At 50.0% G+C, this 22715-nt stretch overlaps 1 protein-coding gene across 4 annotated transcripts in view; it reads right to left on the reverse strand.

The window, feature by feature from the left end:
• CCDC33 (coiled-coil domain containing 33) overlaps window positions 1-22715 on the reverse strand; it is a 103768-nt gene that overhangs the window by 41001 nt on the left and 40052 nt on the right. For all 4 annotated transcript variants that reach the window (XM_077123800.1, XM_077123803.1, XM_077123799.1 and 1 more), the window contains exons 6-10: window positions 22426-22517; window positions 21059-21179; window positions 15444-15573; window positions 14718-14851; window positions 13633-13704 (exon numbers count right to left, since the gene is read on the reverse strand). In XM_077123800.1, the coding sequence (XP_076979915.1) occupies window positions 13633-13704; window positions 14718-14851; window positions 15444-15573; window positions 21059-21179; window positions 22426-22517 (549 nt within the window). The remainder of the gene's footprint in view (window positions 1-13632; window positions 13705-14717; window positions 14852-15443; window positions 15574-21058; window positions 21180-22425; window positions 22518-22715) is intronic.

Genomic DNA, 22715 nt, shown 5'->3' on the forward strand with positions numbered 1-22715 from the left:
TGTTGGCTATTATGGAGAAAGCTGCAGCCCTCCAAACAGGTCAGCCCCCCAGGGAAGTTGGAGGCAGTTGCTTTTGCCTTGTGAGGTAAAGGGTGCCAGGAGGACCACAATACCTGCCAAAGCGCCTAAATTCTCCCTAGTAGTTCCCTTCCTTGGGACCAGAATTGCCTCTCCTGACTCCTTGGCTTTGATCTGCCTCCAACTGTGAAAGATGATTGTGCCCTCACCTCCTTCTTCCTCATGAGAAGGGAGCTTGTCTGAGACTGGATGGGGGAGGGGTCAGGCTGCTGGAGGTGATGGGTCAGGCTGGAGGTTGGGGAGAGGGCCTTGGAGACTAACTCCTCCCTGTTCAGGCTCAGTCTTCCCTGGCTCTCCCCTTCCCTCCAGGTGGGGATGAGGGCACCTCAAAAACCTGCTCATTTGCTTCTCTATTTGGCAGATCCTGTCTCTGCTCTGGCTCTAGCCTACTGGGGCTGGTTATGACTGACAAGTGGCCCCTCTCTGAGGCTCCGTGGCTGCAGCATATTCTGCTTCATTAGGAGCATAATTGGAGACCGACTTTGAAAGCTCAAAGCAATGCACAGCCATGCACTGGCTCAGACTCAGTGTCCAGCCCACTGCTCCTTGGGCTGCAGCAGCAGCTGCTCCATACACCACATGTCAGGGGATGGTGGGGAGACGACACCCCCTGCTCATGCTTCCCAACCCACCCTGTTGCCAGCAGAGAGTCTTTCGAGGCAGCCTGGACAGTGGCTTCACAGGCTTGAGGCTTCCCGTGTCACCTGTGGCCTCCCGCCCCCCACATCCTCTGCCTCCATCCTATCCACTCCACCCCCTAGATCCCTGATCATGCAAAATGCAACAGTTCCAGCCTGCCCCGGCAATTACAGACCAGCCAAGCTGCAGCTGCTGTCCTTGGTGCTGAAAGCACATGCGTGCCCACCTCTCGCCCCTCCCTGAATCCTCTTGCTGGAGCACACACGCTCTTAATTCAATTAGCTGGCCCTGAACCCTCTCCCGGGAGCCTGGAGCGGAAACTGACAAATTCTGTTTAACAAAGACATTTGTCCCCCGCCCTGCCAGCTTTGGGCTCTGCCGGCCTGTATCCTGCTCATTAGGTATCTAACAAAGTGCATCCCAAGAAATCTGCTTCCAATCGCTAGTAATTCAGGAGGCCTGATGCAATTTTCTCCCTGATAACGGTGTCTCGACCACTGGCAAGTGCCATAATGAGCCCTGTGCAGCGGTTCCCTGATCAGTCACTGCTTTGTCATTTCCTGTGGCCACAGTTGTAGGTTCTTATCTCTTCAGCTGAAGCCCAGGCTCAGACAGCAGACCCATTTCAAGAGGGCTTGTGCTTCTCCCTGCATATCACAAGCCTCATTTATGGCGTCTGCCCATGTTCCTTCTGTTGTGGCTGGGTCTAAAGCTCTGAGTCTGTCCTCCAGCCAAGAAGGGCCTGAGTGTTAATCCTCATTAGGGTCATCACTTGTTCCCCTAGAAAATGCGGTCAGCGGGTTAATCCAAAAACAAGTTGTGGGGTCAAGGAAGAAGAGACAGTGATAAAGATTTTTTAAATACTGGCAGGGATTTTAATATTAAAGAGAGCCCCTGCCTGTGGCTCGGTGGATAGACTTTGGATTCACTCTTGTTCTCCCAAAACTTGTTCTTTCTGCATTTAGTCTTTCCTCTTGGGTTCCACCTTGTCCATCTACAGATATCTTTTTGACATACAGGTCAAATCCCATCCTACTACTGTTCAATGACCTCTCTCAGTTCCCCATCGCTTTATGACAAAGTCCAAACCCTGTATCCTGGCATCCAGGCCATTCATAATCTAGGTCCCTCCTAACTCTCCAGTTTCATTGCTGACTCCAGGTCTATAACATCCCTTGTGTCACAGACACTCTCATACCTCTGTGCCCTTCCATGTGGCTCCCTCTGCCTGGACTACAGGCCAATATCCAAGCCACTTTTGAGGCAGAGCTCAAGCTCTTTGTGATTCTTCCCTGGATTTTTGTATGCTCTATGTAGCTGCCTCTACTAGGACATGCAGCATGATGGGTGGTGATGATCTGTTGAGGTGCTTTACTGCTTGGCACAGAGAAATAATCTAATAAATGTTTAAAGAATTCATTCATGGATGATCTTGGCTAGGCCAGAGATGCATCTGGTTTGACTGAAAGAAGTCTAGGCTAAAGTGGTCTGACTTTGAGAGGGGGAGAATTCCAAGAGCAACATCCTCCTGAGAAATTTGGACTGGAAGCTTCCACCACTACCACCTGCCCCCCCACCCCCGCCCCCATTCAATCCACCAATTATGCATTGAGCTCATAAGCAGAGCAAAGCAGGAAAGGAGAGGGCCCAAACGTCCCATTTTCTTGGCCATCCTTGCATCTGACTCAATGTTCTCCATCTCTGATTGGAAGTCATAGGCCCACATTCTTCAGGCAACTCAGGGTTTTGTGGGTGGTGAGGGTTCAGGGCAAGTCTGCAGCGTGGCTTTCAGTCAAGCTCTGCCCACCTTGCTCTCAACCAGCCTGTGAGCTCCTCGGCCAAGGGACAAGTCTTCACTTTCTCTAGCTCCTCTATAGCCCCTCTCTATAGGGTACATCGGGGACTTGAGCAATTCTCGCCTATGGAGAGATGATTTTCAGTCTTTTCACCTTCTCCTCTTTCTCTGAAAAATTGCTGTGAGACTAAATATGATGCTGGTGATATTTATCTTGAGCATGTGACAAAGCCTCTTGACATCCTTCTGGATGTGAAACTGGTGGAGCGGCGGTCTGGTAGGGCGGGAGTGGGGTGGTGGACCAGTTAGCAGGGCTCCATCATTCCCCCATCCTCAGGGGCCCTGTCCTCATCTCTGATGACTTCAGTATGTTTTGTCAGCAACTTGGGTGAATGATTCTAAGGACAACGTTTACTGAGTGTCTGCAAGACACCATGCTAGGTACTTATACCTCCTCCCTCATTTAATGTTCACTACATTCCTGGCTGGTAGGCATTATAACCCCCATTTTATGGATGAGGAAAGTGAAGCTTAGAGGGGCTAAGGTCAAATCGAAGATCCAGGATTCAAACTTAGGTCCTTCAAACCTGACATTGCTTTACATCACAGTACTGAAAGTGCCCTGGTGACATCCGCAGATAACCTTGAGCTTGGGGTGGGTGGGGAGGTGGGACTGTGCTATGTTGCATAATAAAATCAGACTCTAGAAATTATCTCAATCACCTAAAATATGGGCGGAGACCAAGAAAATGAAACATGACTGGAAAGAGAAACCCTGCCTAGGTTCAAAATAGAGCAGTGCATAACAAACTCTGGGATCTGTCCTGTAACTATTTGTTGAAGAATGCTTTGAAAACTATTGCTTTTTTCTTTCTTTGCTTTGTATATATGTCATAGTATACAATAAAAAAGTTAAAAACAAAACAAACAAAAAATAGAGCAGCAGAGGTGCTGGGTCATGATGCGCTGGCAGAAGATGGCTCATGCACCAGACACTGGACTCCCAGCTCTAAATGGACCTATTTTGCCTTGGCAAGTAACAAAAGAAAAGAAATAATAGACTTTGGCTGCACCAAAGTGGAGTGTTTAGAGAACATTATACACCAATGCTGATCTGGCCCCACAATTCTGGAGTTGCTTTAAAAGGAGTGTTGTCAAGAGGAAGCAACTGGGAGGATGAAAAGAATATAAGCAAAACCTGAGAAAGGGCAATGAGAGGAAAGAGGGTTGTTCAGGCTAGAGATGACATAAGAATTTTGCAAATGTCAGCAAGCCTGTCATGGGCATGGGTGCTGACTTCTCTGGGGACATTAGGAGGGAAAAGGGGCAGGGAGGAGAAACTGGAAAGAGACACCAGAGATTTCAGGGAAGCTGATAGAGGTTGGAGGGAGCTTTCTGGGAGGTAATGAGTTTCCTGTTATGAGAAGTGAGCAAGCACAGCCTGCAGAATCCTCTGTGGGTGTTGGAAGGAGTGTCAAATTCCTTCTTTCTGAACTGGGGTCATGCGAAGAGTTGCAGGATAACCAAGAGACTGTGGGTGTATGTGTGTCAATATTTGCCCCAGCAATTAAAAAAAAAAAAGTACTACTGGGAAGATTCAGGCTTTGTGAAAAGCAAACAGGGGACTTTTAAGGTGGGATGGCTGATGCCAGCACCCACAGCAGACAGCTGTGACCCAAGGTAGAGACTGGCCCTGGAAAAGCCCAGGTTTTTGCCCTTCTCTCCTGCCCTAATGCCAGCTTCATTTGGGCTGGATGGGAAGTTCTCCAGATTGGGCCACAAATCTGAGTGGGTGAGGGAAAGGGAGCTGAGGGAGGGAAGGCCTGCTTCCCGTCTCTCGTGCCATCTGGCCTGGGAGAGTGACAGGAGAAGGAGGTAGAAAGGCTTTGGAGGCAGAATAAGAAGACTGGCAGGTAAGTTGTGAGGTGGGGGATGAAGAGGGGGAAGGCTCTATCTCCAGATCCATCACCATCATTATGATGGTGTTTTCAGGGTTGGGGCTTTGGGAATGGAGACAAAACCTTCCAGAGGATGGAACCTTCCAGAGGACAGATCCAGATGAGCAGGCTGCCGTGATGTCCTTGACACTGGATCTTCCAGTGGATAAGGAAATGGAGGCATGTTTGTGCCCAGGCTTCTCAGAAGACTAGCCCAGGGCTGTCATGTGGCTTTCCATGAATCCACAGAAATGAATTAAAAGCTAGCATGGGCCCTTTCCTGATCAAGATGGCAGAGTCAGATGCTTCACGACTCCATCCCCCAAAGAAGCTTCGAACAGTCAGCAAAAACTGGTGGAAACATCGTTCTCAAAGTTCCAGAAAACAGTTAAAGGATTACAATAAGAAGTGAGTGCTGAATCATGAAAAAGGCTACATAAAAGTGCTTCTGATGGCCCCTCCCCATCCTCTCACCAGCTGGGTTTGGATCCCTGGTCCTGGTTCCTGAGGGAATAGAATAACCTTCGTGCACATGCTGGGAGCATGTGTATCTGGCCCAGTCTGTCTGGTGGGGCCTAAGGTACTTGCCACCCAGAACCTGCCCTGTGTGTGAAGGCAGCTCGCAGAGCTCTCCTACAGAGAGCTGTGGGAGAACAGTCAAGTTGTGCTGCCTGGGGCAAGCGGTTGCTGGATGTAGGACAGACGGTGCAGTGCTCAGGATCATGAGGAAACTGTTTCTCAGGGAAGTGGGGACATTTGTGTCCCTGTAACTGGGGGAATTCTCAAGACAAGATGCATGCTTTGACTTGGACCTATTCTCCAAACTCATTGTATGGATAAATGCCAAGGGAGAGCGCTCACACAGGTCAATCTGCAAAGACTGGGAAAGCTGTTATCTTCTCTTCCTTCCTCCTCCTCCTCTTCCTCTTCTCCTTAGTGCTTGGTATTTAAGGAAAACTCTGTTGTAACATTAGCTGAATACAAGCTTAAGGAATAGACACTTCAGAGTCTAAATTCCATGGATCAAATAAAATGTTTTATTAAAATATCAAAATGTCCAGATTTCAACAAAGGATTACATAACATACAAAGAAACAGGAAGTGACAGCCCTGGCAAAGGAGAAAATTAAAGCATTAGAAACCATCAATGAGGAGGACCAGACCTGGGACATACCAGACAAAGACTTTTAAAAATGATCCTAAATATGCCCAAAGAGATAAAAGAAAACATGGACAAAGAACTAAAGGAAATCAAGAAAATGATAGATGAATACAAAGAGAATATCATTAGAGAGATGGAAATTATGAAAAGATGCCAAACAGAGCTGGAGACCACAGTAACAGAAATGGAAAATTTCCTAGTTTAAGGAGTTTAACAGCATATTGGATCTTGCAAAAGAAAGAGTCAGGTATGAAGATAAGACCATTAAAACCATCTAGTCTGAGGATCAGGAGGAAAAAAGAATGAAGAAAATGAGGGACCTGTGGGACACCATCAAATGCACTAATATGCACTGTGGGAGTAGCAGAACGAGATGAGAGAAAGGGGTAGAGAGAGTATTCAAAGAGATAACGGCTGAAAACTCCCCAAATTCAATGAAAGACATGAATATATACATCCAAGATGTTTAATGAACTCCAAACAGGATAAATCCAAATAGACCCTTGCCACATTGCCAAATGTCAAAGATGAAGAGAGAATTCTGAAAGCACAAGAGAGAAACAACATGCCACATGGAAGGGAGCCTCAATAAGATTAGTGCCCATTTCTCATTGGAAACCATGGAGGCAAGAAGACTGAAAGCAAAAAACCGCCAGCCAAGAATTCTGTATCTGGCAAAACTGTCTTTCACAAATGAAAGAGAGATTAAGACATTCCTTAATAAACAAAAATCTGAGCGAGTTCACCACTAGACCAGCCCTATAAGAGATGCTAAAGAGAGTTCTGCAGATTGAAAGGAAAGGGTCCTAGTGAATAGACTGAAGCCACATGAAGAAATAAAGATCTCCAGGAAACTTAACGACAGGGATAAAGATAAATGCCAACCGTGCTGTATTTTTGGTTTATAACTCCACTTGTACTTCCTACAGGATCTGAAGGTAAATATATAGCATAAAATATAATAAGAAATCAGTGGCTTGGGACTCATATTGCATAATATGTAATTTGTGACAATAAATACGTAAAGGTGGGGGAATGGAGGGGTATAGGAACACAGTTTGTGCACACTATGGAAGTTATGTTGTTATCAAAGTAAATGAGATGTTATAGATTTAGGGTGTTAAAGTTAAGTCCCATGGAAACTACAAAAGAAAATGTTGGTGAATAGGAAAGTACATAGAGACAGAATTTAGAGTACAGGTTTCCAGGGGCAGGAGGCAGGGGGAATGGCGAGTTAGTGCAAAATGGGTGTAGGGTTAGGGCAGATGGGAAAGTTTGGGTAATGGAAGGTGATGAGCACAGCAAAATACCGTGAATGTGAAAAATCCCACTGAATGGTATGCTTGGGAGAGGCTGAGATGGGAAATTATGTTGTATTATGTTCCTACAATAAGAAGAAAAAGAGCAACTAAAGGGACATTGACAATTAAAGGCAATACACAATCCTGGACGGGTTCTAACAAAGGAGGAGAGAAGATTGCAAAGGACATTATTGGGACATATGAAAAAATTAGAGTATAGATGTAAGCTTTAAATCAAAGTTAAATTTCTTGGACTTAATGACTGTGCTTAAGGTGGGTACAGAAGTGAATGTCCTTGTTCTTAGGAAATGCCCATGACAGTATTAAGGGTTCGAGGAGCATGATGTATACAACCTACACCCAAGTGTTCAGAAAATGGACCGACAGATAGGCAGGCAGGTAAGTAGAGGGATAGATAGAGGGAAAGTTTGATGAACTGCTGGATAGATAGAATGCTATGAGAAATGTGGCTCTGGGAATCGGGGGGATAGACTGGATTTCTCTGTATGGGAGTTTGTATTTTTTATGTAACTGTTCTGTAAGTTTGAAAGTATTTCATAAATAAAATGTTTAAAAAAAAAAAAAGGTCAGCACAATTCTGTCTGTTCTCTTCCCTTCCCTCCACATTCTCTAAGTAGCCACTTGTCCCTACTCTGGGTTGATCTCCAGAGAGAGCTTTGTAATTGGTTTGAAAAGAATAAAAATAAAAGCAGGACAGCCCTTTGCATGGCTTCAAAGACACGCCCTGCCCCTCCCTGTGCGGGGAAGGGAGAGGGGAGAAGGTTGGGCAGGGCTGTGGGAGACACCCCTTTCCTCAGTGTGGGTAGCAGGGGCCACAAGATCCTCTCGCAAAATGCACCCTCCCTATACCAAAGTCCGAGGGAGCCGATGGGTTTCTAGTTCTTGGGGCTGTGGGCTGAGTAGGGGAGACCACGCATCAGAGAGACCCTACCAAAGACCCCTGCTTCCAAACCCTAACCCCAAGAGGGCAAGTGCTGCTGGAAACCCAGATGACTGCATGAACTTGTCCCATTTCACAGGGACATTTCCAGGCCCAGTGGCAGAGATTGACCCTGTGTGGGCACCTACTGTATGCATGCCAGGCTTTCAAGTCACAGGGTCAGCCCAGGAAATTCTGTCAATTGAGGGCCTCACTTCAAAGAGGCTGCCTGCAAGCTGGAAGGCACCCAAGATGCTGCAGGCTCTTGAAACCAGTTCATTAAAAGAGCCAGGCTGCTTAGCCTGGAGAAGTGTAGGCTCCCAGAGGACCAGATCACAATCTTCAAAGAGGAGAAGCCCAGATCAGAGAGGGACAGAGGAGACCAAAGGTTTCTGTGCACATGCATACGTGCGGTAGCCACAGGCTCATGGACCCTTAGGGCCTAAAGGATCTCAGCAATCACCTAGTCCAACCCCTGCTAAATGTGCCATAAGGGAAAGTTTCCTGGGTATACACCTTTTTCTAGTTTCGATAGATTGTGTGTATTTATATACATAATCATCTATACATACAGCTTCAGCTTAAGGCAGCTCATTCTAAACAGCAAATGGCCATAGACAAGTTTTACCAGAAAAGTTTAACCCATCACCAACATAACCACCTTCAAGCACGATATTGCAAGAGACAGCCCTAATCTGTCAGTTGCTTTGAGGCCGGCAGCTTTGCTATCTAGTCTGCTGGGAAGTGCGCTAGATGGCTGATGATGTGTGTGCGTCTTCTGAATCAGTACAGAAGGTTGGCTGGGGTTGCGCTACAGCACCACAGGGCAAAGCCAGGAGCACGGTGTAGAAGGAGGGCCCTGGGTGAAGATTTGCTCAACGTAAGGCGAGCATTTCTATCAATTGTAGCTTCTGGGCTACGGGACAGGCTGCCTCTGGAAGTAGTGAGCTCCCTGTTGCTGTAGAGCAGCAGGGGAGGCCAGGATAACCCCCCCGAGGTGGATGCGGCCAAGGAGAGTCTTATTGAGAGTGGGCTATTGATGGAGACCTCTGCAATCTCTGCTTATTTGGAAACTCCACAACACTCTTGTTTCTACAGGCCCAAGAATGGGTGCTTTAGTTTCCTGGCTGCTAAAACAAATACTGTACAATGGAGTGCTCAATAACAGGAATGTCTTGGCTCGTGGTTTCAAGGTCTAGAAGGCTTGCTTCCTCCTGGGGTTGGCATCTTCCAGTTGGCTGACAATTTGGTGGTTTCTTGGCTTTTCTGTCACATTGCCATGCACAAGGTGATGTCTTCTCCTTTTTCCTGTGAGTTTTGTTGACTTATAGCTTCTAGCTGCTTCCCATGGCTGTTCTTTCTGTGTCCAATTTCCTTTGATTTTAAGGATGTTGGCCATGTTAGGCACTCTTTTGCCTAAATCTCCTAGACATGGAAGTAACAGGAAAGAGGCCATGTCCTCAAGCTGGACCTGTGCTCAAGTAGGGCATGCAATCATTTCTCCTGAAGCATTTCCTTCCTTTAGCATATCTGACCATGTGCAAGGAGATGCCCTTGAGATGGAGTTGCCAACTAAGTGGATGAGGGGCCATTAGAAGCCTGCTCGCACAAGCTCCACTGCAGCTGGAGTTTCCACCTGATTCTAAGTGTTTGATTTAAATGGTGGAAGAATCGGTCCTAGCTCTGCCACAGAATCAACAGGAGATATCTGTAAACATGAGATTTATGAAAGTGCCCACACAACCATGTGGACTCAAGAGTCCAAAATCCATAGGGCAGGCTGCAAGGCTGGCAACTCTGATAAAGGGTCTTGATGAATTCCACAGGAGAGGCTGGCTGGCTGAGGAAGTGAAAGTTCTCTCTTCTCCCTTAATTGGTTGGATCGAATCCAATTGAATGGATCTTCTCATTTGTGGAAGGCACACCCTTAGTTGACTGTAGATGTAAGCAGCCACAGATGCACTCAATGGACTGCTTTACTAAACTAGCTTTCTGGCTTATCAACCAGCCAAAAATATCCTTGCAGTAGCAGTTAGGCCAGTGCTTGCTGACCAGACAACTGGGCAGCATCACCAGGCTAAGTTGACCCCTGAACCCAACAATCACAGCAGCTTTACCCATTAAATAGGGATTACACTCTCTACCTGGCTAACTTTGCAGAGGTCTTTAGAGGTCTGAGAAGCATATGAAGAAAATATGTATGGAAGTATATAATGAAGACTCAAAATTCACACCATTGTGAGGAATGATGAGTCGCATCACCACGATGGTAATGCTGAAGATGGGGCTGCGGTGATCACTTCCTCTGCAAAAAAATCCAGAAGCTATCCATTTCTATTTCCATTGTTACCTCCCTGGTCTGAGCCACATTCATCTGTGTCCTGGACTTCTGCCCTAGCGTCCTAATTGGTCTCTCTGTTTCTATGGCCTCTTATAATCCATTATCCATTGAGCAGCCAGAGTCATCTTCTAAAAATACATATCTCCAATCATGTCACTTCCTAGGGTGGAACTTTCCATGTCTTCCATTACAAGAAGTGAACACCAAGCCACATGCCTGGCCCATCCATATCTCCAGCTTCCTCTTGTTCCATTCTTCTGCTCACTATGCTCCAGCTATTAAGGGCTTCATTCTCTTCCTGGAACAGGACAAGTTGTCTTTTTCTGGCTGTTCTGTCTGGAACATTCTTCTTCTAGATCTTTCCATGTCTAGCCTGGCTCCTCTCATTTCAGTCTCTTAAAATTTTCCCCTTTAGCAAAGCCCTTCCTGACCACCTATGACTTACTGTTAGTTGGCCCCAACTTACAATGAGCCTCTTACCTTGAGTTTGCCTCTTTTACTTTCCTACAGGTAAAGAATGCAAAAGTGAAGATTAGGTACCTTCCACCATGAAGTTATAGACAATAGTTTAGATGGAGCAATAAATGGAAGTAACCTGGTCTCTTTCATACAGCAATTTAGCTCATAATCTAACTAGAGATTGCACAGCCAATCTTAATTACCTCTTTGCACATACGCTATCACATTGCCTGTCCATCTAGCACACTGGTTTGGTTTTCATCACAACATTCTGCTTATATTATTTGCGCATTGTCTGTTCCACACAACCTGCTCACTAAGAATGCAAATCCTAGGAAGACAGGACCTTTTTTATTCTTTTTCCATATGATATCACTAAAACCCAGAACTGTGTCTGCTACATAGTGCATGCTCAATAAATATTGCTGTTTCATTGAGGATGGCAATATAGAGAAAGAAGCTCATATCTTTCTATAAGAATATATAAGATAGTATCTTCTCTGTAAGGTTGGGGATGGGAATGGGGATAGACCTCTTTAGAGTTAGCTGTAATGTCATCTGTTCATCGATTCTCAACACTTTCCTGCCACCCCTTAGGAATAAGGATGCCAAAGATTGTAGCACAGCCCCATGTCCAAGCCTGGAGGTGGTGAATTCAAGACAGACGCACTCCATGGCTGCCAACCATTCCCTCTCCCCATTGCAACCCATAAGGGCAGCCAATTCTCATTCTTGCCTTGCACAGTGCGTGGCATATATTGACTCCTCATCAAATACGTGTGGAATAAAATAATGAGTGGATGGGTGCTGTGGACACACGGAGAACACTATGCCAAGTCCACCGAAATGAACACTTCTTACTCAAGCCCTCCAATTGGTCTTTAAGATTCCAAAATCAAAGTGAGTCGGGTATTGGCAAATTCTCCAATAGTTTCATCAAGCAACCGTTAAGCTACCCAGAGAGTTAGTTTCTGTGCGTGCCAATGTGGGTGTGAAAACGTCTGTGTCAGTTTGCAGGTGTGTGAGCATGTACATATGCGTTAAACATGTGTGCCACTGAGAAGAAGGTGAGTGCCTGTCTGTGTGCATGTGACTGCTGTGTGTGGATATTCTAATATGATTGTGTGAGACGGTGTTTACGTGTAGAATCTGCGTGTGTGAATTCTTGGCTGCAGAATCTGAATTTCCGCTAATACTCTTTTCCTGGTACACACCCAAGCTCGATCCCCTTTCTTTTCCTTTCTTCTCAGAAATCCATTACTAAAAGGTTTTTTACCCGCCTCCAGGGGAGGGGGATTGGGGGAAGGGAAAGCTAAAATCACAAGGCCTAGATCAAAACACTCAGCAGCTAAATGAATTCGGCAGCGTTTTCCCGCATGACTTGGAGGGATAATTTAGTGAGGCTGCCAGCTGGAAGGAAAGGGATTAATTCTGCACTTAGCACAGCTCCAGTGAATAATTCATCACTAGAGACCCTTGTGCCCAGCCTCAGGGCAATGGGGGAAATGTCCTGCCCACCTGCCTGTTGCCTGCCCACCAGTCCCCTGACCTCCAGCACTTAACACTCCTTTCAGCACCAGGACACAAATGACCCAGTAAAGGCCTAGGGGACAGGGGGGGAAGGGGCTGGCAGTGGCCACTGGCAGACTATAGGTCCCAGGGTAGAAACCCTGGAAGGCTGGGTTCTAATCTGGGAAATTTGTGACATTTTCCTTCGAGGACCCTGCTTCCCCTTCCTTGGGGTCTCCCCCTTCTCCTGTGGCCCCTTCTCTCAGCACCTTTGCATTTCTGCACCTGCTTTGGGGTGGGGAAGTGCGTCACGGATATTAGAGGAGTCTCACAGAGGGCAGTGCTGAACATTCCACAGCAAGGTGCTAAGGGGAGGCCCAGGAACTCACTTGGCAGCCAGGTACCGGCCCCAGAGTATCCAGGCAACACAGATCGAAGAGAAGAAAACCCCAGAAGGTCCCTGCCAGGTGCACTGGAGCCAAGTGACCATGGCCTGACGTGGACTCAGAGTCCAGGGGGAAGGAGCTGGAGCAGCGGAGCCCGTCCAGGGCCCAGGCCCGGGTGTCTTTCCACTTGGGTCAATCCAGCTGTGGTAGGCAGAATCCTAAAAATGGACCCCAAGATTCCATGGACTAAGCCCCAGGACTTGTGAATAGAATGATACATCACACGCATGATCTGATGCATGGCACAGCTGACTTTAAGATAGAGAGATGAGTGGACTGGACTTTATCTCATCACATGAGCCCTTTTAAATGCAGAGAATTTTCTCTGGGTGCTGACAGAAGAGGAAGCCAGAGATGTGAAGCATGCCAGGGATATACCTGCTGGCTTAAGTAGAGAAGGGGGCCATGGTGAGAGGAAGCAGATGCGCTATGGACCAAGAGAGGCCTTTGATTGACAGCCAACAAGGGAACTGGGATCTCAGTCCTACAGCTGCAAGGATCTGGGTTCCAAGCTATGAGCTTGGAAGTCAATCCTTACCCTGAACCTCCAGAAAGGAACAACACTCTGCCAACACTTTGATTTTAGCCTCAAGATACCCTGAGCAGAGAACCCAGCCAAGCTGTGTCAGACTTCTGACCTACAGATCTGTGAGCTAATAAATGGGTAGTGTTCTAAGCCGTTAGCCTTGTGGCTACTTTCTCTGCGGTGGTAGAAAAACTAACATTCGAATTTACCCTTGTAGAATCGGTGCACTACGCTGGTCTAGGCCGACTCCCAGGTCTGAGTGGTCCTCTGCTCTCAAATCCCTCTTCTTCGTCTCAGTTTTCTTTCTGGTTTTCTGTAGCCTCAAATCACTCCGAGACATTTCCATCCAAAGCAACAGTCACCTCCTCCCAGAAGCCCCTAGTCCTCAGCCCCTGAACAAGGGCAGTAATTGTGAAGGAGGTTGGAAACCTACTGAGGGGCTGCAGGAGCCTGGCACAGGCCTGCTGTGCTCCAATCTCCCCCGGATCCGCAGCCTTACCTCTGAGGACAGCAGCTGGAGAGAGAGATCCACCGTGGGGGCCTCACCACTTACGCTTCTCAGCTTGGTGTCCTGTGCGGGGACGGAGCAATGAAGCCACGCAGACCCTTCCCGACCCCACTGGAGCCCTGACTGGCCAAGCTTTCTGAAGGGTCCCTGCGGTGGGGGTGCGGGTGGGGGTGGGGCAGGGGGAGGGCCGTCTGTCTAACCATCTGCTGGCAGAAGGGGAGGCTCCCATTTATTGAGATCAGCCACGTCAGGATGGGCCTTACGTAGTTTAGGGGGGACGCGGTGGTATAAAAATAGATAATGGTGGTCACAAAGCTAGTCATTCTTTTGAGAGCTTATTTAATTCTAAGAACACGTCATCCTGTTCCAAGTGCTTTCTGTGTGTTCTTTCACATAAACCTCACAGCAACCCTATGAGAAAAGTGCTCTTCCTATGTACCCATTTTACAGAGAAGAAAATGGAGGCACTGAGACCTTAGGTAATTTTCCCCAGTTCATTGGTTAGTGGTAGGAGCAGGATGTGAGCTGTTCCAGTCTGGCTCTAGAATCTGGGCTCTTAATTACCTTACTGTACAGATAGATTACGTACTGGGCACTTTGCTTTTTTTTTTTTTTTTTTCACTTTTTCCTCCAGGGGATTGTTGCTATTTTCAAGATGGGGGCTGTGAGACGCCCAGAGGGTGTGTGGCCTGCCCCAGGTTCCCAGGTGAGGTTGGAAAAGAGTCTGAACGATTCTCATTACCCTAGCGCCCCCCCACCCCCACCCACTTCTCCTCAAGTTGTGTGGGGACAATTCCTTTGGCACGGTTCATCACAGGTCAGAGAGCCCTGTGGTTTGGGTGCTCCTCACCCCTGACAGCTGTCAGCCTCCCTGGTGGGTGTCCTGGCGAGATGCGACTCACCAGTTCACGATGTGCCTCCAGGGAGGTCTCTCCTCCCTGCGCCGGCACAACCTCTGTAAAATGGAGCTCAACATACTAGTGGGTCGCTCTCCCATAGGGGAAGACGTCTGAGAAGCCAAAGGCTCCTGTGAGGTGGGGCGGGGCACGCACCGTGACATGGGGCGGGGCACGCACCGTGACTTGGAGCCGCTCCAAGTGCAGTCCCCTCACACCCTTCCCCGACAGCATCTTGTGGTACAGGCGGCTGTTTAGCGGCAGCACGGAGGTGCCCAGGGGCTGACCGAGCGTCCACGGCTCACCGCCTTGCACTGCGGGGAAGGACAGCTGGGGCTCCGCCTGCAGGATCCTCAGACCCTGGGGCTTCTCAGATCCCACCCCAACCCGGTCCTTTGATGTCAGTCATCTAGTTTTCCTGCTCCCACAACGCACATCCCCACACAAACACCTTCCTTCTCCACTCTTCAAGGGCTTGTGAATTCAAGGCCAACCCTATCCATATTTCGTGCCTCTGGGTTTTTATATGGATTTCTCTCGCCTCTGGTTTTTGGGGGATTCCATCCCATGACTAACTTAGACTGTGGACCAGCTGGTACCGGAATTCTATAGCCTGCACTGGGCTGTGAGCTTGCTGAGAGCTCCAGCCACCTCCCTCCTCGCTGATGCATGCACAGGGGGCGCGAGGACAGCATGCAGACCAGTTATGGGAACAGGACCCCTGTGTTCTGACTTGTGCCCGAGAGGCCGCTTTGGGGAAACGTGTCTGTATGCCCTGGGAGGTTGCCTTGGAAACTGGGACACCTTAATCCATCGCTGTGGGAGACAGAGCTGGGGATGGCCTGAACACCTTTTCACCCCTATCTCCTGACACCCGGCTGCCCTGGCAGGGGGCAGGACACTCACTTGAAGTTGAGGAGTAGAACTCCAGCACCAGGGCTGCGTCTTCTGAGAAGTTGGTGGCTCCATCTCGGCCTTGGAAGAGGAAGGACTGATTCCACAGAGGTAGCTCCGGGGGCCCCCCAGGCCTGGACAGCTGGGGGGAGATGGTGGGAGCAGGTGGTGTGGCAATAGCTTCTCCCAGACAAAGGATGCCTGGGTATCAGGGCATGTGCAAGTCTATATATGACACAAACGTGTGCACCGACTATAAAGGCAACACACACTTATCAAATCAATTTTGGAAAATACGGAAAAGTAGAAAGAAGGGAACCCCCCCCCGCCTATATCCTTACTATTAAAGACAATTGTTCGTAAGACTGTTTCTGTTTTTTTATGCCCATTTTGCATCAAGTTGTGATCATAGTATCCTGCCATTTTCATTTATCTTTAAAACCTAAAGATATCCAGAGTAAGAAAAACTCTTATTAACTATAACTTAAGTAGCTGCAGCATATTCTGTCATGATCAAGTGTCTTGGCTTCTTCCTTTCCATTTTCTCTTATAATAAATAACACTGCATTGAACAATTTTCACAGGATATCTCTGTATCCCAAATTATTTTCATAGTACAAGCACCTAAAATGGAATTGCTGAGTTAAAGGACATGCATATTTTTAAGGCACTTGATTCATTATTGTAAACAGTTTTCCTAAGAAGCTGCCCCAAGGCTCACACCCATGGCTGGTGATGTCACAGATGCCAAGTTAGACAGGACCTCCCCGCCCTATGCACGTTCCCCAGCCCCTCCCAGAAGGCCACAACACGTCTTCAGACTCCTGAACCCCGAGTGTCTGTGGGGTGGGGTGCCAGCCATTCAGGGCACTGATGGAACATGCAGCCAGCAGCTGGGACATGCTCACAGGTGATGTTTAAATTAAACAGGTCAGCATTTTACTCACCCCCCAAATAAGAGGGCCTGAGGAGACATGCCTGTGGGTGGTCAGAAAAGCCTTGTTGAAGGAGGCAGGGCTGGGGGATGCTCTAAAGAAAACTTTGGCAAGGTAAAGACAAGGGAGAAAGGTCTTATGGGTGGGAAAACCACACAAGCGTAAGTGGAGGTGGGACTGAATGTGACACTGACAGTGGATCCCTGAGATGAGGAAAGGCTGGAGAGTGGGACAATGAGGCCAGTGCCAGCCTAGGCAGGGAGGGGCTGGGGGTCAGCAGCGCAGGCTCTCCATGTGGTTGCCTCACCCCTGCCCTCAGCCAGGGGCTGCAGCAACAGTAGCAGTCGCTCCCACCTCCTGCTCCCCTGCGGGAATCAGTCATTGCTTTAAAAGGTCAGGACAAATACACCACCGGTTCCAGAAGTTATTGATGTAGGATCGTGAAATATCACTATGGGGCCACTCCCCCTGCAGTGGCTGGGCCCTGACGCCTGTCATACTAATGTGCCCTCCCGGGTTCTCTCCAAGGCCCAGCCTGAGGCTCAGCTGTGTCTGCTCTGCCCCTGGGGGAGAGGGGTGACAGTCATTTCAGGGCCCAGGGAGCCAGAACACTGGGACAGTGACTGGGGTGCAAGGAGGGTCCCTGCGGGTAGGCTCTGGTGGGAGCCAGGCCCGAGAAGCTGGTTTTGGGTTCTGCAGGGATTGGGGGGATAATGGTCCAGCATAGATCTCAAAACCATGCCGGTCTCAGAGCACCTCTGCCACCCCCCACCATTCTCCTGGGCTCCGTGTCTGGGTTGCAGACAGGCAGTCACACGGCCCAGGCAATGCGCCAGGCATCGGGGTCTCAAGGGGGACCTGTGAAGACCATGCACTGCTGCCCCTCCTTCACTCCTACCCTAGCAGAAGCTTATTTAATGGAAGCTGCTGTCCTCTCCACAGCCTGTTAATGTGTCTAAATGGAGTCTACAAAGCAAGGGGTGGTGAGTCTGCCTGCCCAGTAAGGGACAGCCCCTTCTCAGAAGGGTTTCCCAGTATGAGTCCCCCAGAAAAGATCCTTTCAGGCGCTGGCCGGAATCATGAGGGAGGGTCTGTTCTCTCCACTGCGTGTGCGTGGAGGGCACAGGGGGTGGGGACTTAAGGTTAAAGACCTGCGGAGTCTGATGCCAGGGCTCCAGCGAAGGTGCTGTGGCTGCTGTGCGTGCAGGGTGGGGGCGGGGAGCCACTGCAGTTGCTAATGGGAAAGGCCACGGAGGGCTGTGGAATTAAGGAATGTGATTAACCCACAGCTGTGATCTTCAGAAAAGCCATTAACCCCCAGCCACTGAGGCAGACCTGCCTTCCCCGGGGACAGAGCTGTCGTTCCTTGGACCCACAGACCCTCCTCCCATCTCCCCTGGGCCCACCCCCACACACCCCCACACCCACTGCTGTCTGCCATCCCAGGAAGAGAAGCAGCCACAACTGATGCCGGGGCGGGGTCTCGAGGGGGGCTAGGACTCCCCGGTTCTGTGCCAGGGCCTCTTGAACTTTGCTGTGTGACCTTCGCCCACTCCCTACCCCTCTCTGGGACCCAGTTTTCTCAGTGTCCAATAGGAAAATGCCCTGGGCTCCACGCCTTGAAAGGCTATATGGGTTGAAGGAGACAATGGATAATTTGTTGTGAAGGTGCAAGTTCAATTCAGTTGAACTCACCAAATGCTGATTGGGGGAACTTCTCAAGGCCAGACCCCTCAGGGGCGCTGCAAGGCATATGGGGGTAGGTGGATCTGCTGCCAAAATCTGTCCATCCCCCAGTCCTTCTGGAGGATAAGACACACACACACACACACACACACACACACACACACACACACACACACACTCCACCATGGAGGCCTAAGCAGGGAGCTGTGGGTTGCGGGAGAAAGCCAGGACTTCCGACCTGCGGAAGGGAAGACATCAGGGATGAGGACGGAGGGAAAGAAAGAGGAAGCCCATTCTAGGCTACGAGTACAGCAGAGGTGGGGGCATGGAGAAGAGAATGCCTGGTGTCAATCAGTGCAGTGGGGCAGGAAGCTGGAGGGGACAGGGTACCTAACTGAGGGTGGCAGCTTGTCCTGTTGGTGATAGCAACAAGGGGTGCAGGGGAAGGGCCTGGCTTAGGCAGGGGGTCCCTGCCCCCACCCCATGCTGCTCCGAGGATGGATGGATGGGGCCCGAGTGGCAGCTGCTACAGTTCTCCTGGCAAGTGGGGATGGAAGCAGGCCATTTGAGTGCTTGGGAACAGACTGGCCAATGGCCCGAGACAGGAGGAGATGAGGGTGGGTGTCGACAACTTTTTGCACCACTGCTTGAGTGTTTCAACTCCTAGGAGCTCAAGCCCCAGCCCTGTAGGAGGGCAGGCCAGCAAGAGCAGCCTTTTGGGCAATGGCCCCCTTTTGAAGTTGTGCACTGCTGGGGTAGGACTAACATTTAAGTCTCACCCCATTCTGGGCCCTCAGGCAGGGACAGGTCAAGTCAGATCTATCCGTTAACTTATCAGCGCTCCAGGTGCTGCCATGCCACCCTGACCAGGCTCCGAGAGGGGTGAAGCAGACCCTGTAGGCCGCTGCCCCACAACCGTTGCCCTCCCTTCCTGGATCTCAGCAGATCCCACTTTTGTCACTGTGGCTCCCTGCTCTGTTCCCGCCCCCATTCACCACTGGACAAGGTGGTGCCACGCCTCGCCCCAGTGACTGGCTCAGGCCAATGAGATGAGATGGGGGAATTGCTGTTTCCTCATAAAACCCACACCCCCAAAAGAGGTTCTCCTCTCCCGTCGGACTTTGGTCATATCTGGCTGGGAGGCCGGGACATTTTGCCTTCACCAGTCGATGGCCAGCTGAGAATGGCAATTGGAGGGGACAGATGACGGAGAGGTTAGAATGACCTTGTGTTTTTGGGGGATGCTGCTGAACTGCCAACTCAACCAATTCTGGTGGCATCCTACTGGGGATTTCTTGTGATGTGTGATAATCTAAATATCTTTAGTGTTTAAGTCGATCCTTAATTGTGCTTCTGTTACTTGTAGCCATAAGGAACAAGGGCACTGGTGAGGCGTGAAGTTGGCCTCTGCAGGGGCTCTTGGCACTGGGGAGGTTCGGCTCTGAAATGAACAGAACCCATTTAAGGTCCACCCTGGACTTGGAAGTTCTCTTAACAGTCCAATAAGGTGGGATATTCAATAGATCCAGAGACAATGAGCAGCTTTCAAAAGTTCACACAGCTAGTAAGTGGCAGAGCTGGGGTCAAACCCAGGTCTCCAGATCCTCGAACCCCCTGCCCCAGTGTTTCATCATGTGGGAAATCACAGCATCCCAAGATATCGGGGGGAGGGGCAGACTCCAGAAATTACCTAGTCCAACCTCCCCCCCTACAACTGTAGAGATGAGGGGATAGAAGTCCAGAGAGGGGATGGGGTAGGGGCTACGTGTGCACTTTGAGCCCAGGGTTGCTCACTGGTGCCCCTTCCAGGTAACAAGGGGCTCTGTCTACTCTTTTGCCTCGCTGCCCTTCCTTGCTTGTGCCATAGCAGCCAGCCTCTGCCCCCTCACTGCTGTCACCTAGACACCTGCCAGTTGCCAGTGAGTTCTCAACCTGGTCCAACTGCCATCGTGCTGGGTGACCTTCAACAAGCATCCTGCCATCACTGGACATCTGGCCTCATGTCCACACATGTAAAAGGCTTTGGGGCAAGTCTCTGTAGAAATGGGCAGCTCCCCAACCCAGACTAGTTAGGCAGCAAAGGCAGTCAGAGAGGGCCTGGTGGTAGGGTGGGAGCTCGCTCATTAAAGCAGGCAGTGCCTCTCGCCTCTTGGGACTTTGCCTGCTGATTGGTTCATAATTTTCTGGGCAAATGCAGAGCCATGTGTGAGATGGCTCTGGGGAAATCAGGCTGAGGATTGGTTTGGGTTTGAAGCATCTTGTCCCTAGGGTCCCCCCTTGTCCCACCCCTCCCTGCCACCATCACTCTTGTCTGAGCCTTCTTCAAACATCTTTGCCTTGAAATGAAGGTTGGGGCCCTGGGGTGGGCAGACAACAGGAGAGACTTTCCAGAATGCCCCATCTTCTTCAAAGCCCTGGGAATGTTGGGCTTCAGGCAGGGCAACTCCTGCTGAAGTTGGGAAGGAGCCACCGGTCATTCTTCTGGCCGCAGCCATGACCCGCCTCCCCTCAACCCTCCACATATATGCAAACTCATTACCCTTCTCCACCTCTGACACATATTATGTCAACTGTATTTCTGCCTTTACAGTTTTTCTCTTGCTGTTCTCAATTGCCCTGTACCTCCCCTCCCCTTATTCAAAATTCAAGACGCCCAGCTCTGGTTGCCCATCCTAATCATAATCAGCAGGCTTCACATCCCTCTCTCTTATGATTTTCCCAGCTCTGACAGTCCCTCCAGGTTTGCTATTAGATTATACATGGTCTTGTCTGATGTTTAACTTTTTTCATGTGACTAGACCAAAAAATTCCCTGAGGGCAGTTGCTCCAGGGCACAGACAAGGATGGCCTTGGGTACGCAGCGGGATTTGATAAACTCTTGTTCAACAGCCAAATGAATGACTGAATGGTTGAGTGAGTGAATGAATGAATGAATGTGTGGGTAAACAAGTAGGTGAGTTACAAGGAATATGAACAGGCGAGAGCATGAGGGGGAAAGAGCCATACCTGAGGGCATCCATTCTGGCTGACCCGAGGAACATCGAAGTTCATCACTGATGAGATAGGGAAGGAGACTGGGGTGATGGGCAGCCCCATGAATGCCGGGTCCTGGTTGGCCTGGTTGACCCTGGATGTGGAGCAGAGACAGGGCTTGGCACATGAGTACCCAGGGATAGCCAGCACTCTTGGCTCTGTGTCCAAGCCTGGCAGCCATGGGACCCCACTTTTGACTCCAGATTGACACAAGAGAGGAACGGGGCTCAGTGGCCTGCCTGGGTTAGGGCTAGGCACAGCGGTGAACTGTGGTCCTTCAGTTGGCTGCCCAGACCTTGGGAAAGCTCCTCTTAGGAGATGGGCTGCAGCTCCCATGCTCTTCCACCTGGGACTCGCTGTGGCCTTGCCACACCTGGACACCTCAGCTGGCATCTTTAAAGGGCCTTCCCTGCCTCCCCTTTGGAAAACCAGATCAGAATGACCCAGCCCCATGGTGGGAATCCTGGTTTAGGCTTAGGGTATATGGAAATCCTACAGGGGCAAGATTCAGGTTCTGTGTGTGTGTGTGTGTGTGTGTGTGTGCTAGCTCATGGGGCTAAGGGCATGACAGTCATCTTTATTCCACCAATGAGCAAGAAGGTTCATTGGTCAAAAGATCTCAGTGGGTGGTGCAGATGAGTCTTGAGCCATCAGTCAGTAGAAGTGCCAGAGGCAGACACTGCCCCCCAGGAGATAACAGAGGGCACATGTTCAGTGGGGAACTCCCCCTGCTGTGTGGCCTCCAGTGGCAGAAGTAGCCTGCATCCCTTCCTTGAGATCTGTGAATCCAACAACCCCAAAGGAGGACTAGGAAAAGAGTGGACAAGTTGGCGCTGCAATCAGGGAGGCCTCCAGGAGCACGGAGGGGACTCTTAGGTAGGATTAAGGGTCATGACATTCTGAGAGGATCCTTAGGCCTCCTCCTCTCAGAAAAACCACAAACTGTGGAATCTGTGGCCTTGACCTAGGGTGAGAGGGGGACTGTGGATGTGGTAGATGCTAGAGGGGGAGGCAGGTTTAGAGGAGTTAAAGACCCTTTCTCCTCTTGCTCCACATACTGGTTCCCTCCAGCTCTTCAGGCCTGATGCAGCACCCATGCCCTCCTTCTCCCCACCACCCAGCTTGCTCTAAGGGGTCTGAGCTGCTGCTTTTCACAGGCTTCTAATCTCCCTGGGGAAAGAAAGGCATGGTCTGCTATGGGGAGCTTCCTGGGGTCTCAAATCCCATAGGGGAGGTTTGAAGGGCCTTGGATGAGGGGAATCCCAGGCTGCGGTGATGGTGACAGCCTCTCCCCCTCCTCTGTCCTCCCTCTTCACCTGTGCTCACCAGGCCACACTCACTTAAACTCCTTGTAGTGGGGGACCACCCGGGCGATCACCACCATGGGGCCAGGGCTGTTGACCAGAGGCTCGTTGACTCCCCGGAGAAAGACCTAGGAAGAGAGGAGGCAGGAAAGCCTAGTGTGGCCTTGGGCACTCCCAGAGACCTGGGCAGCCTGCCCACCACCTTCCTCCCCAACAGTGGGCTCATCCTGCCTCCACGCCTCTATGGCTGCTCTTCCCTGCCCCCTGCTCCAGGCCACCCTCCTTTGGGGGGACCTCTTTGTCAAGGCGTAGCAGTTCCCCTTGGT

This window comes from Tamandua tetradactyla, chromosome 12 (assembly GCF_023851605.1).
Source record: "Tamandua tetradactyla isolate mTamTet1 chromosome 12, mTamTet1.pri, whole genome shotgun sequence".
NCBI classification, from domain to species: domain Eukaryota; kingdom Metazoa; phylum Chordata; class Mammalia; order Pilosa; family Myrmecophagidae; genus Tamandua; species Tamandua tetradactyla.